The following is a 25,066-nucleotide window of genomic DNA, read 5'->3' as shown; positions in this document are numbered from 1 at the left end:
TAAATACTTTAAATTTGAATGAAACCCAAACGTGAGTGCAAAACTAGAAGTCTGAATCAAACATGTAGCTTTGAAGCACAACAATGCACAAAACTGGATGAAGTCCCCCTTTGTAAATCACACTGTGTCACATGCCTGCTGGTCGATTATGCAGGAACATATGGCACAGACCATTGACATGCTCTCCTTCACCTCCTTGATTATTTATGCCGTTCTGACATTTAGAAAGACATGAATCAAATGCGTTGAAACATGAGAAATGTAAAGGCTCGGTGGGTGGAGGCGGGAACAGATGACCAGATTCTGTCACTGTCGGGTTGCCCCGGAAACACAAAGTCCACTCCATGGAAATGAGTGGAAAATGGACGGAGTCCTTCATATAGAAGAAACCTGCACTGTAACAATATATGAGCATATAGATCTACTAGTTCCATCTACCTATTGTTCCTCAGGCAAGGCTTTGTAGAAAACATAAAGGGAACAGTTCGAAAAGAAAATATTAAATAAGTTTAATTAACAAACTACGTACGTCCCTCCTTCGGAAACACAAGTAATGGCTGCTTTGATTTCTTCTGGGCATGTTTACTGCTGATTTGCAATCAATATTCCAGTAATTCTACAACTCCTACTTGCCTGCAATCATGCAGCTCTTAAGTCTAGCTTGTTAGAATACAAAGAGGGTGATATACATTTGAAATCACCCTGACTTATTAACCGGTGCTTAAAAATATCTACCAGTCTTTGTCAGAACGATTAAAATTAGATAATGAGTGAACAAAGGCTAAGAAGAGCTCAGACAGTTTAAGGTCCTCTATTTGAGTTAAAAAAAAAAACTGGAGCTCATTCAGATGAATCATTTTATGCAGCTCTCCTCTGCTCCCATCCTTTCCAGCTCTCCAAATGATGGTAATGTTTTGAACCTTCTCTGGTGCTCTCACTTAAAAATGTCTGTACACAGCCAAAGACGTTCATATAAACCCTGGAGAGAAAAAAATAATTGACAAAACAATCTCAGCTCCCTCAAAGTAATCCTAACCCTAACCCAAGGCTTTCTTAAATAATGAAATTCATAATTTCTAAAATATACATTTTTAATGTATAATAATACAATGTATAGGTTAGGGTAAAAGACGGTGAGGGACATTTAAAGCATTCTCTTTGGGCCTGACTTACTAAAGTAGCAGATAAAGAGCTCTTAATTTGGTTGTTTATTCATTTCAGAAATGTTTATTGAGCAGAAGAGATAATAATAATAATAATAATAATAATAATAATAATAATAATAATAATAATAATAATAATAATAATAATAATGCATTAGATTTTATATAGCGCTTTTCATTAGCTGTGTTTCCACTATAGTTTTTCACAAAAATAAAACGATATTTCTAAATGTCGACAAAGTATAATTGAGCTTTTAATGTGTTTCCATTCAAGGTTGTTTTGGGTAGGAGCCTCGTAACTCCAGTGAAATTTCATCCTGCGAGACATCGCTGCAGGAAAATGGATGCTCCAAACTAATAACACTCCGCATTTCTTTGTTGTTTGCTGTCCATCATGGCAGTAATAATAAAGTATAATGCGAAAAAATGTGTCAGTATCCTCTTCTGTCCACATGTACCGCGCCATATTTTCTCTGAGAAAGGTGGTCAGGTGACCAAGTATGTCACATCATGTGACCAGGTACTGTATGTCTCGTCCTCTGAAACGAAAAAGTGTTTCCATTGCGCTTTTGACATTTCAATATCGAAACGTGTGGAAAAACCTCCTCATGAAGGTGCAATTCAGGTTTTTCCATGACCATTTTTTTTGCACAATTTAGATTTTGCGTATTGGAAACGCAGCTATTGACAGCTAAAGTGCATCATATTGCATTATTATTTTACTCCACGCACAGTGGTGGTAAGCTACTATTGCAGCCACAGCTGCCCAGGGGCAGACTAACAGAAGCGAGGCTGCCATAGTGCACCATCACCCCTTGACCACCACCAACACTCAAACACCTCATTCATACTGGGCAACGTGTTTGAAGTGTGTTGCCTAGGGACACAATGACAGATGGCACTAGACCGACTGTCACCCCACTGTGGCAGCTGGAATTCCCAGCGGTCTTTCATCAAAGTACCCGGCCTTGCTTAGCTTCTGAAATCTGACGAGATCAGGCAATGACAAACAGGTACTGTATGGCCATGACAATCTGTTCTCTCCATTATCTTTAAGGTGTACTGCACAATAATAAGTTCTGTCAAAAGATCATATAAAACCAGAGCTCGGAAACTAAGCAGGTCTGGGCATGGTTACTAGTTGGATGGGAGACCACTGATAATTCCAGGTGCCACAGCGGGGGACAGTCGCTCCAGTGGTATCTGTCATTGTGTCCTTGGGCAAGACACTTCACCCACATTGCCTAGTATGAATGTAGTGTGTGAGTGAGTGTTTGTGGTGGTCGGAAGGGCCGATGGCGCACTATGGCAGGCTCGCTTCCGTCAGTCTGCCCCAGAGCAGCTGTGGCTACAATAGTAGTTAACCACCACTAAGTGTGGAGTGAAAGAATAATGCCTTAATTATGTAAAGCACTATGAGTGTCTATGATAAAGCCCTATATGAAATCCAATGCATTATTATTATCATTATTACATATATAATACGGATGCTTCTCCAGCAGATTGTCTTCCTCTAAATCAGAGATGTCAAACTCATACCTGTCAAGTATCCCGTTTTGGCCGGGAAACTCCCGTATTTTACCCCTCTTTCCCGCCATCTTCCCGTATTAGTATCTTCCTGTAAATATCCCGTATTTTAATGTAATAATAATTAAAAGATGCCTTACTAAACTGAACGCCGTCACTAGCCTCGCGAGAACTGCCACCTTAAATGGCCTGAGTGACAGTTCTCGCGAGATTAGTGCCGACAGCGGCAACAAACCCGGAAACAACTCAGAAGAGAGATGATGAATAAAGACGTTCCAGTAAAAAAATACAAAGAACTCGTTTAAATACATTGTGAAATGTGACAGAGAGTTTATCTTCATAAAGAGCAGCAGATGGGACACAGTTACACGTTCTGTTAGATTAAGAACTGAGATTTTAACGTCTATCACAGTGGAAGGAACCACGTAAGTCACCCACAAGCATCACACATATACACTGCTTTATAAAAGTGTTAAAGAATGTAAAGTCTGTAATAAATGTGTCTAATAAGTCATTAGTGAATACCAGAGAACCACATGAGTGAGCATGAGAAATTAAAAGAAAATATACAATAAAAATAAAATGTTAATGTCTAACTTAAAGACAAGCAACATGAAATTTACAGTAAATATGCAACGAGTTGACTTGTATATAAACTGTATATATATTGATTAAACACATGTGCTTCATATACACATTTATGTTTTTATTTAGGCTGCATTATAATTTAGGAATTAGGGCTGGGCGTTATATATCAAGATTTAAGATGTATCGAGTTTTCTATTTTGGCAATATAGAAAACTATAATATTTCATATATCTATATATATATTATAACTTATTATGTATCAAAATACTAGTTTTAGGAGTCACTGCTTTTACTTCTCAGAACAACATGTAAAGCTCGGTTAGATGGATTATTGAATGCACATATTGTGCAGCTGTTTGTTAATAAATGTCCCTGTGTGGCATTTTGCATCAGCAAATTGCCAGAATTGTCTTTCTGGTCAGATTTTATCTGATAAAATTATCTAGATTTATATCATATATCACCAATTTGAGAAAATATATTGATATATGAGTTTTGGTCCATATCACCAGCCCTAGTAGGAATGTTCACAGCATTTCAATGTTAATAAAGGTCGACCTACCAGATTCTAATCACATAATTGTATTTAATAAGTAGTTGATAAGTGGGTATTTTAGATTTCTTGTACACCAATCTTAAAATATAAGGGATACTGGAGCTTGGTTGGGCAGGTGGGACGGATCGTAGAGGGCGCCAGAAAATTTCCCTTATTTTCAAATACAAAACTTGACAGGTTTGGTCAAACTCATCTTAGTTCAAGAGCCATATATGACCCATTTTGATCTCAAGTGGGCCGGACCAGAAAAAGCCATTTTTTGTGGAGGAAAAAAAGGTGGCACTTTCCTATGTAAGAAAAGTTATGTCTATGTACATTATGCTGAATGTTAAGCAACTGGTCAAATTTGCAATTTAATTCGAAAGGAGTTTGTGGAATATTTTGTAAGAATCTTCTGGGTTTTAGAAAAAAACATCATTCAGTATTACTGTATGTAATGTAGTACTGCAAACTCCATTGTAATTTTGGTGGATATTTATTTAATTTGGAGGGATTGAGATATCTAGATATTATTTGGAAAACATGCAGAACTATAGCAATTGAGGCCCTTACAGTGTACTTTGGTATTCACCAAAATTAAACATCTAAAGAGCTGCTGTGTACAATGTGCCGTTTTGTAGTTCAAAAAACAAGAAAACAAGAAATCAAGCCACTAAGAATAAAAAAATACTGCACTTTTCTTTAACTTCTTTAACTGTTGTCGTATGGTCACAGAGAACATATTCAAGGACCTCTATTACTACCAAAATAAATAACAGTAGCAGTATTGTTTTTATAGACAGTAAGTCTTACATTAGCCTTCAACATGCCTTGATGTTCTTTTCCCATTATGTTGATATTAATATAAATCAATGGGAGAAATAAAAAGATGTGTGCATAAAAAAATATCACATCAGAATATAAAATGACGAACGATCTCAAACGGTTTGTAAGAAAAGCTGTCCCCTTTTAAGATACCTCAAACAGAGTTAAAAAAATGGCCAATAACTCCGGGAAAAAATAAATGTGCACTTCTCATTTTCAAACTCCATCAAAGGTTGATAAACTGAAGCCACACACCAAATTTTGTTATCCTATCTGAAACAGTTTCTGAGAAAATCTGTCCCCTTTGAAGATACCTCAAGCAGAATACAAAAAACGGAACAAGGGCAATAACTTCGAAAAAAAATACGCGCGCTTCTCATTTTCGAATTCCATCAAGGTATTGCTACCTTGAAGCCACACACCAAATTTGGTAATCCTATCTTAAACAATTTCTAAGAAAATCTGTCCCCTTTGAAGATACCTCAAGCAGAATACAAAAAACAGAACAAGGGCAATAACTCCAGAGAAAATAATTGCGTGCTTCTCATTTTCGAACTCCATCAAGGTATTGATACCCTGAAGCCACACACCAAATTTGGTTATCCTATCCTAAACAGTTTCTGAGAAACGCTGTCTTCCTTAACTCGGACGGACGGAGCTCAAACCTAGATCTCCCTTCCACACTTCCACTTTGTGGCGGGGGATAAAAATGTAAAGGAATGTCACCTGTAAACTTTGTGAAATTATATTGTATAGTTTCTTGTAACGATTTCAAAATAAAATGCATTCCTAGTGGGAAAAAAAAAAAAAAATGTAAAGGCAATATGTCGTTTCTGATGCAAAGTGAACGGAACATTGATGATAATTTTCCTTCAGCTTTGTCCACCAAGGAATTGTGGATGTAGGAGGTGGCCTTCATGTGCTTTTGAAACCTGAACGCATCATAAAGGCTATTTACTACAATACACTAGATGGCAGGAGATGGAGGGCATGCTTCATTTTCTTAAAAAAAAAAAAAAAAAAAAAAAAAAGAATATTTTAACTAAATTTTACATATTTTCTTTTGAAGTGAGCATGCAAAAAATCATTTTCTATGCAGTTTGTTTACTTTGTTTTATGATGCACTGCTCTGCGTAATGTAGAACCTCATGTGAAATAAATCTGCGTAGGTCTGATAAATATGTTGGCCACAACCTTATCATAAATGAGCTGAAGAAAAGGCAGAAACAGAGTTCTTCATTGTAATGACACAAATAATGAGAGTTTTCTAGCATTAAATGACACAATATGTAAGTGAAAGACTCGTACATGGTAATTGAAAGTTGTCTGCCAGAAAATCTATCGCACTGAATACCTACTGAGGCTCGTTTCCAACGCTGCATGCTAAAAGGTGTATGCAGCCCAAATGATGTCTGAATATAATGAATTCATGCCAGCAAAACCATGGCAACAACAACAACACTGTGAAGGCCCAATCAGATGACAGATAAATAAACAGGCAACCTTGAAAATCATTTTTTAAATAAAGAAGTGCTATGTGTGCGCTCTCTTTCTTTCATTACAGTCATTAGTCTCGTCAATAGTGACAAATATGAATATAGAACAGCTTTATTGTTAAAGTGCAAACCAGACTCCCAGATCTAAACTTTGTATTCAGAGCGCTTCAAACTCATTTGCATGTAATGATGTTCCATTACTTATAAATTGGCTGTTGTTTGCAGGTTGAAACTCAAAGGCTGAGTGTTAGGCTGAGGGGAATGGAAATTAAAGGAGTGGCAAAGGACAGAAGCAAGTGTGACGCCTCTGCTAGAGGATTTTTTTTTTTTTTTTTTTAAAGAAGAATAAAGAAACATTAAATCCCTTATAGTTCCAACATAAACTACAATAATCATCTTTCTTTTTGTTTACTACATGAACCTCTTATATTTGATACGTCAATAGCGCCATGTTTTCCACTCAATTGCAAAACAGAAAAAAGAAACCCGTCACAAACAATAAAAAAAGAAAAAACAAAAGAAACAAACATGAATTTGTAAGATGATAAAGTCAATGGAGTTAATGGTTTATTTTGCAGACCATGACAAAAAGGGCCTCCATTTTTTTATCTTCAAGCTGTTTGCCCAGCAAACATAGTAAATCCAGGACAGATGACCAATCCACACATGAGCCAAAAACTGAGATTATAACAAGCCCTGCAAGTGGTGTGAGAGACCATTTTAAATAAGTCTGGAAAAGCTTTAGCATCAAAATTTGCAATTGGGTTTGGTAAGACATAAAAAACACAAAGATACATATTTCTATAAAAGGTGATCAACACTGAAATAAACAAAATGAGGCGAGTAAAGGCACACTTCTCAAATGAGAGAGACAACAGGAAAAAGACAACATGACAAGGTATTAAACCAGATCAGAGAAACATTGCCTTTTCAAATCCCAGAAATAGAAGCTCACCTTTCCAGTCCATGCTTTCTTGGGAATAAATTAAGTTTTCTCACTTCCAATGCAAGACTTGATAATTAATCTCTGACAGCTAGTTAAAAGTAGAAGAATCATAGCTTATCTACTTCAAGCAGACTATACAAGGTCAAAGATCAGTTATTTAACTCATCAGATCAACTTAATAAACCTGTTTATACCACCAAGAACAACATACTTACACTGTGAGGTGTGTTATTAGCAGGCAAAGACGATTGGGGGCGGTGATTCAGGGAGGGACTCTGTGGGTGCCTTTTCACAGGTGTAGAGCATGTGATTAATCACACCTGTTTTATGTTCTAGGGAGCGGATGAAACGGCAAAGCTATTGGCAGTCTGCAAACTAGCTAAATGAACAGAGCTAACCCTGGGGGGGGGGGACAGTCCCATAACAACAGTCTGATGACCTGATGGAGCACTGTGGATTGATGTGAACTGTCCAAGATGTAATGATGATGTGTGTAGAGCCAAATATATACACATTCGCCAACATTCTCCAGCACTGTGTACTGTATCGGTATGACACGTACTAGCGCACAGCAGCGGGCACCCACAGAGCTTGGCAAGTTGCCACTGACACGTTCCATTTTTTATACCTTAAAGGCAGGGTAGGTAATTTTTTAAAACTAGCATGACTTTGAAAGCGGCATCCTGTGAGTGCTCTGCCTTTACCCGCCCCCTTCCCTCTGTGCTCTCTCTAAAGCTACGCCCCTCACTCACATGCACAAGCGCTAAACTCAGCTGATCGCTTGTATTGTGCGGAAACTACATTGTCTCACACAGCAGTAAGCAAACACTAAACTTTATCAATATTTACGTTAAAAAACTTGACTATTTTAATACTTGCAGTGTCAACGCTAACTCTGTTTTAACTACGTCACTGGTGACGCGCTTTGAGTGTGGGCTAGTGCACGCAAGGGGTCGAGAGCGAGCAGGGAGATGTGACTGGTTAATAAGAAACAAACTGTCAAAGTTTTTACAGGCTTACTGCTGCTACAGATGACGTATTTTCTTCGTTTCTTTTACAGAGCAGATAGGATCTTAATTTCTGTCAGGCCATAAAGACAATTTCAACCAAAAAGATTAAAAAGTGTATCTGGAGGAAATTACCTACCCTACCTTTAACTTGAAATGTGAGGCACTCTGTAAACGATATAGATTACTGGCGTTTGGAACGTGTCGGCTTTGCGTAACCTCAGCATTAGACCCTGATCACAGTCTTTGGTGAGAAAATAACTCCATGTGGTCTAGTGGCAAGTAGCAGCAGCAAGTGCATGGTGCAGGTAACATGGTAACAACCATGGCCTGCAAGCATGTCTTATTGTGTCTGCATTATCACACAACTAATATATTTTCCCATTTTGTTGCTTTGCGCACCACACACTCAGCCCAGACTTCTGGAATCTCAGGTTTTCTCTTCATGTGGATTAAGATGTACCATCTATAAGAGATTGGCTGTTGACCAATGAACACCACACATGCTATGGGTTAGGACTGATTGCGTTGAATCAAGTAAAGCAATCACCAGCAGCTTACTAGCTTTTTCAAACCTTTTGACTGCCATCTATGGTGGATGGGCATTTTAACATCCTATTATTTCCATGCCATACCATGTTGTCCACACCCATCTGAAGCTTTCTGATTTACTTTCACAGGCTATATTCAGTAGCTTAACCACATAGCATATATAGGTTACAGTTCATCAAAATGTAATTGCTGTATCTTATTGTTTTATTCAACATCCATACTGCCCGAAGCAAACTATTTCATTGTTATGTCCTTCGAGTCATACAAATTAAAGTCAAGTAATCTCAAACGAGATGATGTGGGTCGATTGAAACATGTTTCCTCATAACATAGTTAGTTTTCTGTTAGAAGCAGCACTTTGCTGGGAGGCAGAGCAAACATTAAAGTGTGCAACGGATTAATACAAAGGCTGGACTCGTCCAACAAATTTGATCCCTGGTGAAACTCTCTCTCAGACATAATGTCTCTCTGTGTGTGTGTGCGTGTGTGTGTGTACGCGTGCGTGCGTGTGTGGGGTATTAATGTGCAAAATGGAGCAGGGACTCTAAATCTGTGATAAAAAAAAAGGGGTTGAGGAATACATAAAGAGAGGAGGTGACCCCTGTAGGTTAAACATGCAAAAGAAAAGCATAGGAAAAATTGTGATTCCTACGCTTTCTTTGCAATATTAAACACAACTGATCCCTTAATTCCTATCTTTGTCCCGGCAGATTTTACAGCATAAAAAAGAGTTAAAATGCATTTATTTTAATGAAAAATAAATGCATTGTAACCTGTTCGATTTTCACCATCACACATTTTGTCGAGAGTTAAAAACAACCTGGAAAATAGAGGGAAAAACAAACATTTACTTGTACTCTTTGCACAGTGATCGCCATCTGTAATGCTCTATATGTTCTACCATCTGTGCCAGTGGTTCTGTTGAAAACGCAATATCTTTCCGATGTCCCTAGGATAAAGAAAACATAATCCAAACCGTGTGTGGGTGAGATAACACACCCAGTGACTGTGGGCTGCAGCGGTGACAACCTTTGTGTTAATATTAATGGACCCATGCTGCAGGAGCACCTTTGTTGAGATTAAACTCCTGAGACCACCCTAATCCCATTTACGCACGAAAGAGATTAACACTGCACTGGCTGCTGGATAGATCAACACAATCAATGACAGCAGCAGACAACAGTATGGAGTGGCTACTTAAACATTAGTGAGTGGTAAATGTGATCTTGATAAAAAGCAACCTTCTTGAACCTTCTTTTTAGCAAGGCACATACATATTAAAAGGTCCAGCATCAATGTTTGTTTGAAGAATTATGTTGACCAAAGCTTAGCAGTTTAAACAAAAGACAAAATATGCATATACTTTCGAAAAAGAGGGAATTTTGCAAAAGACAATTTGCTTTAACACTAAACATCTAAATTATGAATAGACCTGGACACTGATTAGGCAGCGGCTCCTCCTTTGGCATCATTTGCCTCCTTCTCACCACACAATCTATAATTGAATAGCAGCAACACAGTGTTTATTCTGATCATTTATATTTATAACGCTGTGCTTACACGCCTCTCTAATAAGCATTTCAACAAAAAGGAAATCATAAAATCTGACATCTAATGGCCTTGCAGACACTTGCGAGACACTGATTCCTGGATGCAAAGTACTGATACATTTAAAGCAACATTTAAAGGTTAGACCTAAATACGTATATGTACATGTCTGAAACAGATGTTACCAAATGAAAAAAAGGAAAAAAAGGTTGCCTTGACAGTCGAACTGTTCCAAACCGAAATGGAAATGCTGATATTTTAATGAATGAATAGAAAATAAATCTAGAATTACCATTATCTTAAAAAATAACTCAAGTTTTAGTCAAATGTAATAGTTTCTGTCAATCAAAATATGAAACTTAGAAGAACATAACATAATACTAAGTATAAGAATTAAGGCACAACATAAAATAGGAAATACATATTTTTTAGGAATAGCGGGAAAAAAAAGTCACAAACACAAGAACCATTATCACAACATAAAGGTGAAATGAAAACCATAGATGATCTCATTATATTTACAAATTAAAGTGGCTAGCACAAACTAGGCAGCTGGTGAATAATCTGTGGTCAAATTTTATGTGTTTAAAGAATGGAAAATACCACTAAAAACTACAGGACATTAAGGGTGTGTCCAGTCTGCATTGGTCAGCACCTGGACGCTAAACATGGAGGGAAAATGTAACTAAACTTAAAGAGAAGCAGAGATGTTCTATTATTTAGTTTTTAGCCCTAATTGCTGCACATTATTAGCATTTGGTAGACGTTTTGAGATGATACCCAAGCCTCAGTCACCCAATAACAACAATAATAATAACAAAAAGACATCAACATTCCCTGCCAGATTGGTTGTCATTATAACTCAACCTTTTCCTAAATGTCCTCAATCTAAGAACTTAGATGTATACAAAAGAAAACATTATTACATCAGAATATAAAATTACTGACCAACGTAAACGCTTTCTAAAAAAAACTGTCCCCTTGAACAGAGTAAAAAAAAAATTTGGTTATTCTATCTTAAACGGTTTCTAAGAAAAGCTGTCCCCTTTAAAGATACCTCGAACAGGGTAAAAAAAAAAATGGAACAAAGGCAATAACTCCGGAAAAAATTATTGCACGCTTCTCATTTTTGAACTCCACCAAGGTATTGATACCCTGGAGCCTCACATTAAATTTGGTGATCCTATCTTGAACAGTATCTGAGAAAAGCTGTCCCCTTTAACTCGGACGGACGAACTCACAGACAGATGGAGCTCAAACCTATATCCCCCTTCCACAGTTTGTGGCGGGGGATAATAATAATAATAATAATAATAATAATAATAATAATAATAATAATAATAAATCAAGGCTAATGGATTTTGTAAAGTCAAGTTTCAGAAATAATAATGATATAAATATAAAAATGTTGTACCAGTGGTAAAAAGATTCTCCCTTAATTAAAATTCATTTTCAGGCTACACATTTTCTTTTGAAAAGAGGCCAATGCATTGTTGTACGTCATGCTCTCTGATCTAAACCAATGTTTGAGTGGTGGAGCAGAACGCTGCTGACCTTTAAAGTAAGGAGATACATTCCTTATTCAAATACATCAAATCTTTAAATCTTTCCTCTGTGTGCTGCAGTGCAGACTGAACCAGTGTCTACAGTCTGGCCATGAACCTCAGCATGAATCGGATGACTGATTCATTCCCTCTTATGCATTAGACTTGGGTTCATCGTAAGGTCCTCAAATATGTATTATGTTTAAAACTGTTCTGATTCCTGTGCATTATGAGATCATGTATCTTGAATTCAACATTTTCACCTGTTCCCATCATGTCTTGATTGAATTTTTCAAAAAAAGCATCTTTGTGTTGTTTATAGACATAAAGGATGTGCATTTTCGTCATTGTGTAGTAGGAACTATAATGCTACAACGCAATCATCATTACTTCTAAGTTATACAGCTATGCTAATTAGAGAACATGCTCCATAGTGCACTAATGACAGGAAAACCTTCATAAATGCCCTTCGATAGAAATGAGCAACATCAGGTCGAACTAAGGGCAGCCATCACTGATTGTGGGCGATGTAGGAAGATCAGCAGCAGGTTCACAGTCACGTGTTAACGTAGCCTGAGGCTACACCCATGATTGGGGTGCAGCCCGAGAACAAAGGTCAAAAATCAGTGTTAGAATGTGTCTTAAAGGGATGTTTGGTATTCACAGTCAAACCAAAGCAATCAGATGTAGTGGAGTTAAAAACATAACACTGATCATCTCTGCAAGGGTTGCCCAGTCATGTAAACCTGATAAGACATTTTTTACTGCTGCTGATTGTTTAATCAGAATTTGAGGTGAAAATGGACAAACACATACAAATTGACAAATTCTGCCTGAGTGGCACTTGATTAAATGTATACTGAAGACTAAAAATGGTGAAGTCTATTTAATTATTTCTGTTTCATGTATTTATCACATAAGAATCATGAACTGTAACCAGGGTTATAATTGTAATTGCATAATTGTCCATTAATTACAGTTATGATGTAACTATAATTGTAATGCTGTTGTAGTCTTAATTGAATTGTAATAAGTTTAGATAACTGCCTGTAACTGACATGAACATTCTATAAAAACTGTCATTTACATTGTAATTAAAGGCCAAGCTGGGGAAACATGTTATAGTTCTATGGCTTACACATATGTAGTTTACAATTATTAAAATATGTTTCATATTTAGTTTACCTCTTAGTTCTAAAGCTAAAAACTGAAATTGAGGGGTATACTGACACCAAAATATATTAACACCAATACTTTCATGGATGAGGAAATTGAACAAGGTAACAAAGAGATTAAAAACGAATTAGATGATAGATAATATTTTTACAGCTGATTTAAGACATGGGTCAAAACCCACACATTATCAAAAGAGATGCTATCAGAAAGCTAACACAAGAGGAAGGTTATGTTTTATGGGCTTGTTTATTAAAGGCTCAGTGATTGTGATTAGTTACAGCCCAAGCAGAACTGATGACATCATCACTGCGTTATGGTTTAACACAACCGTCATTGATTGTCATAGCGCCACCTATTGGTGCATTATATTTGCACAGAACATTGCAGGAGAGTTTGTGATATAATCCTTGAAAATGGTCAGCTATGTCTCAACCCCTCAACATTTCTGCCACACCGCGACATGCAAGACACCTCAACGTGCGCCACATCCCGACATGTTGTGGTTGCGAGGGACCGTTCAACGCTGCTTGCAGCTTAATTGCAGCTTTAATTGTAATTTAACTTTAGTCATTGAGAACATAATTGTAATCGACTTTCAGGGGAAAAACAATATTTATAATTATAATTGGAATTGGAAAAAAAAGCCACTGTCATTGTTAATGTAATTGAATATGGATAATTGAAGACATAATTGTAAATGAAAAAAATAATTTGCCCAAACCCTGACTGCAGCTGCAGAAATAAGGTTGAGATTGCATATGTTTCAGAGAATAAATATGCAAATTAAGAACACAACATTAGGAAGGGATCTGCTGCTAGGACGTAAACTACTGTTCATACACCAAGATCAATCGCATTGCGACATTGATCTAAATTTATTTTATGGCTAATTTTTTTGTTTGTCTTGTCTTCTTTTAGAATGACAATATGAGTCAATTTTCCTGCTTTTCTGTGTATGAGTGCAATGAAGGAAATGCATGATGTCTAACTGAGCTGTAGTGGTGCGGCGGAGAATCTGAATCCGACTCACCCCACATGGCTGGAAGATAAGCCCGTCGACTTCATGGCTGACCTGAGACATAAAGCTGTCTTCCAGTAGCTGAGAAATAAACAAAAGGGACAGCATTATTAGTTAAAGGATTAAAAAGAAGGAGAAAAAAAAACCTCAGGCAGCAAACAGTTAAAATCACAGTGATTCATAAAGTCATGTTCAGCAATGGATCCTGCCAACACCCTCATCGTGGAGCAGGGACAAGGTTTTAACAAAAGCCAGCTGAGACTTTTACAAAAACTACATACCTAATCTCTTTGATTTATGACACCGGACATGGGAATCAATACGTGAAACCTGACAGCCTCGGTTGAAAACAAGAATCGCCAAAATAAAATCATTAAGTCACTGATGACTGGAAAGAGCACATTTCTCCCCCTCCAATGCCACCCGCTGCCACAGCTGTTGCAGTGGGAGAGAAGGAAGATTCAGCACCGTACTTGTAAAGCAATTGCCAGGGGTCGTGGCAGAGCTGCCGTACAGTGAAAGCACATTTTCTACATCATGAAGCACATCAGCACCCGGAGAAATAACAGCTTGGAATGGATAAAATAATGCTGAATTATCCATCTGCGATGAGGACCAGAAGATATGACACTGTAAGATAATCACTGCGTAATGGATTTTCCGCTGGAAAAACTTTCACTCTGCGGATTTTTTAGAAAGGAGAAAAATAACATCACTTTTAATTGACCCAACATTGATTGGTCACAGCTTGGCCCCCAACAAAATGTAAGAATTAACTCCCACTTTTTCTCACATCTTTGATAGTTTCTACATTAAAGATTATTGTAGGTTGAGCTTCACACTATCTAATAGTCTAGCTAATGGTTTCTAGTGTTGAAAACACATTTAAACTTAGCTCAGATATTTCATTTTGAGCATTTTAACCATTCTAGAATTCTTTGGTGTGAAAGCATGGTAAGCGGTAGTCTGTTACCCTGTTCAGGGAGACTTTTTGCTATTATTCATGAACTGTTCCTTCCATCGAGAGAGTAGCCAATACATTATGTACAGTAGTCAGAACGAAGAACGGAAAGAATCCGACTCCTGTAGCTGCTGCATTCCTATAAAAAAAACTCTTACCAATCCATAATATTCAGACTCGTGGAAAGAACCAATCAGATGGCTTTATTTCATGTACTGCCCACAATTCCTGCATTCCCTCCCTCCTCCCTGACTGCCCAGTTGGCTGAATAGTGTGAGTTGAATTTTGTGGGGGTGTGGCTTTGGAAGTAGCACTGACAGGAGGGGGTGGAGCTTAGAGTAGGTGACACTTTCAAATCTTGCTAGCTAGCTAACATAACAGGCTAAACCTAGAGCGCAGTAATATATTGAGATTCAAGCTATATCGAGTTCTCTATTATGGCGAAATAGAAAATTACAATATCGCCTACATCAATATATATATTTTTATAGCTCATTTTCTATTTAAATACTGGTTTTAAGAGTGGCTGCATTCTCTACTTCTCAGAAAAGCATTAAAAGCACAATTAGATGGATTCCTGAGTGTGTTCTAACCCAGACCTTCCCCTAAACAAGCCACACTACAGAACTCACTCACACGTGCTGTCCCTTAGAAGAAAAAGTCCAAAAGTGGCACATATTGTGCAGCTGTATGTTAATAAATGTGCCTGTGTGGCATTTTGCATCAGCAAATTTAACCCAGAATGATTTTTCTGGTCTGACTTTATTTGAATTAAAAATATTGAGATTTATATAGTATATCACTATTTTGAGAAAAAATATTGAAATATGAGTTTTGATCCATATCACACAGCCCTAACTAAACCTTTGAGTTAGTATCTATATATATATATATATATATATAGGACAGGATGTTTTTAATGTCTGCAGGGTGTCAGTGATCCGATGCAGAATTGTTCCTAGTTACAAAGTTTACCTTCAGATTTCTGTGGTGGATTAGTAGTCTTGTCCAAATCTTCTGACACGATGTGACAGAAGATGAAACGGTCAATCAAATAAGGTATGTTTTAAATTAATTAAACTTGAAAACAATGATTTGTAATATTTTGCTCAAACTTAGCAACTAAATGAGCAGTAAACTAATTAACCAGTAACATTTGAACAATTAATTAAAGGCACAATAAATATAGATATCAGGCACATTTGTAATCACTGGTATTCTGTAATCATAATACAACTGGAATGAATATATTTGCCGCTTTGACACAAAATGAATAATCCAAAAACGTTTTACTCTAAAAGAACAGCTTTAAAACTCAGCGTAATCTTCCCACACTATTACGTGCTCTCCCGCGCTGCTTTTTCATTACGAGGATGAGAAGCACAAATTTCTATGACAATGTGAAAATTGGCAGAAGTTTTAGGCGATGAGTGCAGCAGACCAGAGAAAGACGAAGCAATAGTGGCACCGGGGTTGGCTGAGAGCTCCGTCTTCAGTTATTACTATTAAATGACCATTTTAAAAAAGTAGAAATTTTAAACGCCACGGAGGCAGTGACCTTCAAATCGATACTTTAAAAGCAGCCCCAAAATTAGATGAAACTGCACCCGCATGGAAATGCAACGTTTCTCATAAAGGTGCGCACAACTGCACACAAAAAACATTATTGTTATGGTGTTAAGTTTTTTTTTATGGTGCTTAATGTGAAAGAGCATTAGTCTGTGCAGAAACAATTTGATACTCCTGCCTGAGATGCAGAAAATCAATATAAAGTTGGATCAAATGCCACAGAAAATGTTCACTGTAATGTACTGGCCATTTGCAAACCCAATACAAGACTGTGCATTACGGCACGGCAAACGGTTTTATGAGTGCTTTTAAGTAAGGAGAGAATCATATTTTCAGAATCAATGTTATCATCAACTCCTACATATAGGATCTAATGCATGAAAATTTCAGTGCAAGTATCAGAAAAGTCAGGATGATATTAAAGTTTGCTGCAAAATTATTTGATATAGGATGAGCAATGTGTGTAAGAAATGCAGCGGTGAACTTTTTTTCCAGCTAAGTATTTGTTCCAACTTCTTCAAGAAGATTTTGTCTTGATGAATGTTTTTGCATAATGCATTCTGCACACCGAGCAAACTCCATAAAATGGAGTTTTCAAATGTTTTTTCTTTGTGGCGTACACAACATAACCTGAAACTGAGGGCTCTGCGAGATGTCAGTCAAGTTTTCCAAATGGCGCGTTCACACCAAACGTGTCAAAAGCGGCAGGTTTACATTCACAATATATGGTGAATGCACTTCTAGGGAGCGTCAGAGGTCCCGCTGTGCGTCCCGCACATCCTGTGCGGTGCTTTTTGAAGCTTTTCGCGTGGTGGACGCTTTTGGAGTGCGTCCGGCTCTTCCAACACGGCCGAAGCTGGAGTTGGGAATGTTGAACTTTTGGGGCATATCGCTGCGCGTCGACTAATAAGGAGCGTTCCCCAACCGTGATGTATCAGAATAATGAGTAGAAGAAAAAAAAAACACTAACCGGAGGCGGAGGCAAATGGACAGAATGTTCTGCTGGAATAGAGAGCCTGTAGTTGGGGTCCTGGTGGGAGATGCAAGCGCTTATGCCAGTCATCAGGTTGTCAAACTGGGCACGGGAGAGACGGAACGAGACTCTCGTTCGAGCGCAGCTCTGGTGAATCCAGAAACGAAGCCAAGGTGCAAATAAAGCCAAGCCACTTTCTGGATAATATAGAGTCGATGAACGGGAGTCAGAGGCGGCGTGTTCAGCAAGGAACTCCAAACTTTATTCTCCATTCACCCACACTTCTCTATAGTCCTCTGACATTACAGTGTACACACTGAGTCACACCTAAATACATCCGACCAGAAACACAGCCTTCTCAACACAATGTTTCACCACTTCACAGTCACTGGGTGAATTATGAACGTAACTGATCGCCACATTATCATCCATTGTATGAACACCACCAGCAACAGAGAAGCCCCTCCCCTCAACGTGCATCCCGAGCATCTTCAACACTGGTGACAAGAGTCTGTATTCAATGAGCACAAGTGTCCAACTATGCGCGTGAGGCACAATTTTGACATCCGTTTGGTGTGAACGTACCATTAAGCTGCTAATTCTCTTTCTTGGATTGGAGACATTTTTCTATCCGAGCCACAGTTAAAATCTCTCTTTACCCCTCATATTAACACCGTTTGTTTGTGTGGAAAGCCTGATTTTATTAACTTCTTACATTCCTGCATTCAGATATGATCAGCGCGCATCCGTGCGCAGTAGTCGTCATCATCATCTGTCATCAATGTTTCACTTGTTATTTACTTTAGTAGTGGATCAAACTGTGGCTTTACGTTAAAATAGTTTAATCAGTCTGACGTCTGTCAGAGTTTCATTGTAATGAGCTGCAGCAGCCGAGGAGCGCACCGACACACACACACACACACACACACAGCTGATGAGCTCTGTGACGCACTCCCTTCCAGGACAAAGAGTCAGCAGCATGGGTGAAATATAAATAAATGTAACACATTTTGTCTTGTTAAGAACTGGTAAATGTGAACATATTAAAAATGCTGATGGTCAATCCTTTGGCGTGCTTGTGTGACACTTATTCCAGAGTTAGAAGCGCGTAAGAGGAAAAGAACTTAAGCAAACGGGAGAATACGTGTAAAGCCAGATTTGAATGGGAATGCCCACATTTCAGGGCCGCTCCAACCAGGGTGCGGAACTGGGATGGAGGCGCGCAGCGACTAACAAGTACAGGGGGAGAATAGCGCACAGCCAAAAAGAGCGCCGCTGCATGGCTTTTTTTACTTATGCGCATGGGAGAACAGAGCCCACTGTTAGCACCATGGCGTTTTCCTGATTATACATAATAAAAAGGTAAAGGTATTTTATTGTAGGCTATCACAGGAAAGAGCAAACATAAATATGTGGTGGACATTACCATGGGCATTTATATGGTGGGAAAAAAATCACAGCTTATTTCAATTGTAAACAATGTGAAATATGAATTACATATGTAACATACCATATACTGAAGCTTACTTTAGGAAGGATCACTCACCATATGTTCATTTTCGCTCCTTATTTTCATTATTTCTTTTCTTTTGCTCAGTCATTAACCCTAAAATGTGGCATTTAAGACAAACTAACACTATTCAAGCAATCTCTGTAATACATTTTCCCAAAGTGGAAGTACAACCACAGGTTTTTGCTGACCTGCCAATAGGGGGAAATTAAAAAAATGTCTTGATTATGGGCGTGGCTCCTAGAATAGTTAAGACACGCCCAGCGCTGCCCCCACAGTGCTGCACAGTTCCACATGGAGCTGTCAATCAATGCTCCCTGAGGCCTATTTTTTTAGAAGGGGCGGGGCCAACAGTGACGATTAGTGACGTCACTGATCTAATCTCAGCCAATAGCAAAATTCTATTGTAATAGCCGGCATTCAACCCATAGAGGGCAGTCACAGTCACTGACATTTACTAAAACACTACATTTAAATACTTAGACTAAAATGTGCAGAGTGAGACTAGGATCAATAAACTACATTACTTCATACTTAAAAGTGGTTTTACACTTTAACAGTATTTAATGAATGTCAAAAAATCATGATTTGGAAAAAAATATATATACTTTTTTGTCATACTATAAAAAAAATGTCCTTTTGAAAACAAGGTGAAAAGTTCACTTCCTGAGTACTCAAAGCAAACACACATAAGCATGATTAGAACACACAGACTCCTCCCAAAAATGGTACTAGGTCTACACTGGGACTCAAAACCAGGGCGTTCTTGGTATGAGGCTGAACTGCTAACCACTATATCAGCGTCCTATAGTGGGAGGGAGGAGATCAGTTGCAGAATTTGTTTTTTTTTCTCTGCAGTTGCAGTAGAGGTCGGCTGGTGACTGTCAAAATGGAAAATGGCTGTGATGGCTTCCTATGGGAGACCAGTATGACTCACTAACCTCTGATGGCTTCCAAATCACTCATGAGAAAATTGCCATAACATAACACCAGCGTGAGTGAGTGTGTGAGTGAGTTTGTGTGTGTATTACAGAGCAAGCTATCTCTGCTGAGGGATAATGTCCATTTCAGTGGTTCCCAACCTCAAACAGTCTACCAGCTTCCTAGATTTACTTTTCTTTGAAGAGCTTTCACTATATGGCTCAGAACCTTCATAGAGATTATTGCATAACTTCAAACTAAAATTTATAAAAACAGGGTGAGAAAATCAAAGCTGATTTCTAGAAAATCTCTTCAGCGTATTCTGCAATCATGCTAATCTTTCTGTACAACTGTGATAACAATACTTTCGCGTGCTGATCAGAGGGAGTTATTTTTAGACGAGATGGAAAGTACTTTGATCGATAAAGTAAAGAGTGAATGCATTAGTGCACCGCAGTAGATATCAGGTGTCATTCATGCGATGACGACAAACTAAAGCAGTGGTTGCTGAAATAAAAACAGTCACACTGCGGAGTGCATCAACAGCAGCAAACACCTAAATGATTACATTCTTATTATCATTGCTCGGATATTTACACTCATTGACAAGCGCTAATATTTCAATAAGATGGGCTGGTTGACAAGGAGACAGCACAGTATTCAGTGAATATGAACGCTCATTTGGAAAAAGTCTAGCCGAGATGCATTCGTAGCGCGGGAGATGACAGGTTGTCACGGTCTGCGAGGCTACCAGAGCACAAATCAAATAAACATATCCATTACAAATGAAAATGTGAAATGTAGCATAGCACTGAACTAAAAACAAGGGTACAAATGTATCAGTTTTCAGAGACAAGGTTTGATTGAATGATTTAGCTCCACACTGTTGTAATGTCTTCTGCAAGAATATTTATCTGTTATGGATAAGAGTCGGGGGTGCGGGTGCCAATCTATAGCCTGCAACCTGTGAGGCTGCTTCACCGAGGACGTGCAACTACATTCACACTAGAACTACGCCATAAGTTTGCTATGATGTCATCCTCTAGCCCAGTGGATCCCAAACTTTTTTTCTGGTGACCCGTTTTTTTTAAAATGGCATCACGACCAAATTCAAAATAGGCCTTGTATATAAACTATGAAAAAACCCTGTGCATAAATTAACATTCCTGACTATTTTCATCACAATTTCTGCATCACCTTATCTTATCTTGAATAGGTAAACCAGCTGTTTTATGATGTGTTATTGAAAACATATAGGGTTGGTCATCTAATTAAAAAATATAGCAGTTTTCGTTTGGAGCTATTGTTGAAGCTGGAGCTAAATTTATCACTACTCTTGTTTAGCTGAAGAACTGGTTTGGTTCTGCTTCCAACAGCTCGGGGAAGACGGAGTGTTTAATATTTATTGCAAGTGCAATTTAGTTTTTTGAGAGAGACTTGATGAACCATTTTATTTATTGCTTTGGTTGTGTGTGGTTTTGCATTTAAGGTCTTTTTTTCTTAAAGGTACAGTCTGCAACTCTTATAAAAGTGACTTTTTGTCATATTTGCTAAAGCTGTCACTATGTAAGGACATCTTTACATGAAACTAGTAGTTTGTGTGAAATAAAAAGGCTCATTGACTCCCGCCTGCTGCTCCTGCAGCCTTTGGCAGATTGCCAGAATGCACCGCGACTAAGCAAAAAAGAACCAATCAGAGCCAGGATTGTGTTTGATGGACTGTCTGACAGCTGTTGCGCACAGTCCCCGCCCCCTTCCTGGGGCTGTAGCGCCGTCTTTTTTACAGTGTATGGTCCGGAGGAGTAGAAGATGGAATTAGCGACTTTACTGCTTCAAAGGTAAATACTGCTGCTAGATTAACATTATGTTTGATTTGTAATTGTTACACTAGAACGCTGTGGTGCATGTGTTGTTCGTGTGCGCGCAGCAGCCTCCGAGTGGGCTGCTGGAAGTGACACTGTGTTGTTGCTGCTGCTGCTGCTGAGGTGTGTGTACATAGAGAGAGAGAAGCGCTGCAGTAAAATGCTTTTAACAGAGCATGTTATATTGCTGTGATGTTGCTGTCGGACTAACTAACACACAAGCTCCTCTGAGGGAGGGACTTTGGAAAGTTTGGAGGCAGAGCAAGAGAGCAGCGGGGGGGAGGGAGGGATCTGAGAGTTGCGGACTGCACCTTTAACAGAGACGGGGTCTATTTTATTGCTTTTGTTTGTGATATTTATTAAAGTGCAATTTTTTGTTAACAGAGACAGAGTCCATTTTATTTTAATTGTTTTATTTGTTTAAAATATTTAAAAGTTCTTGACATTCCAATTACAATGGTAAAATTACTAATGACAAATACAAGTTGATTGCATTTGAAAGGGTGTACTTGCATTATGATGTTATCATTACATTAGTGGTTAATTTGGTCCAAAAAAATGTTGACAATATCGTTTATATGAAAAAATTTGTGGGACAATATATCGTCCAGCTAAATCTGTTATCGGCCCAGGTCGAGGTGGGACAAGCAACGGTGGATGAATACATCTTTCATCGGCCAATCAGATTGGCGGAATGAGAAAGAACATCTTGATACGACGCAGAGGGCGTACATCCCATAGTGAGACATTGAAACAAATGTTATGAAAGAGAACAGTATTTAGTGCAGTGGTTCCCAACCATTTTTGCATCGTGACCCTATTTTGATATTTAGAATTTCCGGCGACCCCAAATTAGTTTTTGATAATGTTTTTTTTTCTTTTTTTTTTCTTACTGCATTTTAGTTGAACTAGATTTATATTTCACAAAATGAAAGGATAGAAATACAGTTGTTTGAGATTGTGTGTTTTAATAAAAAAAATAATAAAAATGTTCAAAAATCAGATTGTCGACATTTTAGGCGACCCTATTTAAACTCAAGGCATCCCCACGTGGGACCCCGACCCAAGGTTGGATAACCCTGATTTAATGGCTCCTGAATAGATTTACTGTATTTCTATAGTTTTTAGCATTTCCAGTCATCTCACACCTGGGGTACGACCAAGACTGACACTCTCCCATGACCACATCACCCCTGTCCTCTGAAACCTCCACTGGCTCCCCGTTCCTCAGCGCATCAAATTCAAACTCCTCCTTCTCACCCATAAAGCCCTTAATAATCAGGCCCCCTCCTACCTCACAGATCCGCTCCACCCCTACACTCCCTCCCGCAGCCTCCGCTCCTCTGATGCAAACCTCCTCACTGTCCCCAGGACCCAGCACAGAACCTGGGGGGACAGAGCTTTCTCTGTAGCTGCCCCCATCCTATGGAATTCCCCACCAAGCCACATCCACAACTGCACTGACCTCCAATCCTTCAAATCACTACTCAAACCTGTTTCACTCAGCTTTTAATATTTAAACCACCCACCCACTCACTCATTTCTTTTCTCTATGTCATATTCTCTTCTATCAATGCTCTTCTTGTTTTTAATGCTGTAAAGTGTATTTGAGTGTCTGGAAAAGCGCTTTTAAATAAAATGTATTATTATTATTATTATTATTAATTTGTTAAATTTCCTCTCTCTCTCTCTCAAGTACCCACTGCATTGCCGTCGTGTACCTCCATGTGAGAAACAATGCTCGAGCCTGATCTCCATATTGCCATATTTGTTGCAAAGATTTTGATAGCATCAAAAATAACTTACATTTCCTTCATTCGTCACCTGAAAAGCTAATATGAAATATAACTCATTTGGACGCAAATGGATTATTTATACACAAAAAAGGGGAAAAAATTGCAAAAGACGTGAAGAGGTTTCTCAGATTCAAGAATGTCATTCATTATCCAAGAGAAGGGAAAAACAATCCTTGGTGCATCACTACTTAGATCCATAATGAATGAATGAAAGGAATATTGACTTATATTTTAATAACATTTTAAACAGCACTGTACACCCAAGACGTTGAGTTTAAAGGAAAAAGAGCTACAACAATAAAACAATAGTGCTCCAAACTGTAATGCCTCTTATTTTACAAGTGATCCAACAAGGTCACTTGGTATGGTTCAGCTTTTGGAGAACAGAAAGCAAACTGATTTGTTTTGAAGTCCCAAGAGCCACACTTTTGAACGCCTCTTAAAATCTCATGTTTCTTATGCCGCTGCATCATTTGACACAATAACTTTGGCATTGAACACCAGCATTTTCAGACAATGTTCGCGATGAAACCGAGTGGCGTCGTTAACTCTACAAGGGACTGCATCTGCAAAGAAAGCAGAGCAGCATCAATGGTCTTCTAATGATGAATGAGACACAGCAGATCACACAAAGCTTGAAAACCATGCTGACATGCAGAAGGCAGATAGCCAAACTAAAAAGAAATGATGCCTTTATGAGGGAGCGGCATGTAGGCGGTAAGAGCTGGGAATGCCATTTCAGTTCTCTTGCCATCTTTGCACACCCACCCACCAGCCTCTGAGAGCACAGTGATCCTTGGATGGAGAGAGGAGCAGAAAGAAGACTTCCACTCACACACATACTGCCGCAGTGTGGAGGGTTCCTCAGATGAATAACCCAGAGGAGCACTGGCCCTTCTTTCATATTACACCCATGATCAGAAACACAAGAATTTTGGTTTAGTTGGATTCTGTGAGTAAAGGCCAACTGCAAAAACACATGAAAAGATCAAGTTTTCACTGCGAACACCAGTGAAGAATCGGGAAAGCGGAAACAAATCCACCACTAACATGCTGTGGAACGTCTTTACCCAAGAGTAAAAAATGTCAGAGTGGAAACAATGGGAGCACTTTTCTCTGCATTGTTTTAGGTTTGGGTTTATTCCTGAAGAGACTTGTTACCAAATGAATCAAGGGGAAGTGATAGTCTAACAGCTACAATAACAAGATTGTGTTGTTCACACCTCATAATGCTGTAATTCATCCCATTACAAAACTTATTAACTAAGGGTGCAAGAAAAAAATCGTTTTGGCGATATATCGCAATTTTTCACGGCACAATTAGCGTATCGATCCAAAATATGTCCAAGTCAATTTTTTAAATCATATTTTTAAAACCATTTCATTACGCCAACATATGCATAGCACAAAAACTCACAGCCACGAGATGTCAGTGAACCACATCAGACCTTGTAAAACTACCTCACTCCTCAATACAATTTAGCGAGCATTGAAAATAACTTCAATTTTCTTCATTCGTCATCTGAAAAGCTGATATGAAATCTAGCTC

The 25,066-nt window shown here is 38.4% G+C and overlaps 1 protein-coding gene across 2 annotated transcripts in view; it reads right to left on the bottom strand.

Moving 5' to 3' along the window:
- Positions 1–25,066, bottom strand: part of rngtt (RNA guanylyltransferase and 5'-phosphatase) — a 115,310-nt gene that overhangs the window by 21,236 nt on the left and 69,008 nt on the right. For both annotated transcript variants that reach the window (XM_028440044.1, XM_028440045.1), the window contains one exon: positions 13,938–14,006. In XM_028440044.1, the coding sequence (XP_028295845.1) occupies positions 13,938–14,006 (69 nt within the window). The remainder of the gene's footprint in view (positions 1–13,937; positions 14,007–25,066) is intronic.

The sequence above is a fragment of the Gouania willdenowi genome, chromosome 24 (assembly GCF_900634775.1).
Source record: "Gouania willdenowi chromosome 24, fGouWil2.1, whole genome shotgun sequence".
NCBI classification, from domain to species: domain Eukaryota; kingdom Metazoa; phylum Chordata; class Actinopteri; order Blenniiformes; family Gobiesocidae; genus Gouania; species Gouania willdenowi.
The sequence above is the reverse complement of the archived record's forward strand: the minus strand, read 5'-3'. Positions and strand labels throughout refer to the sequence as shown.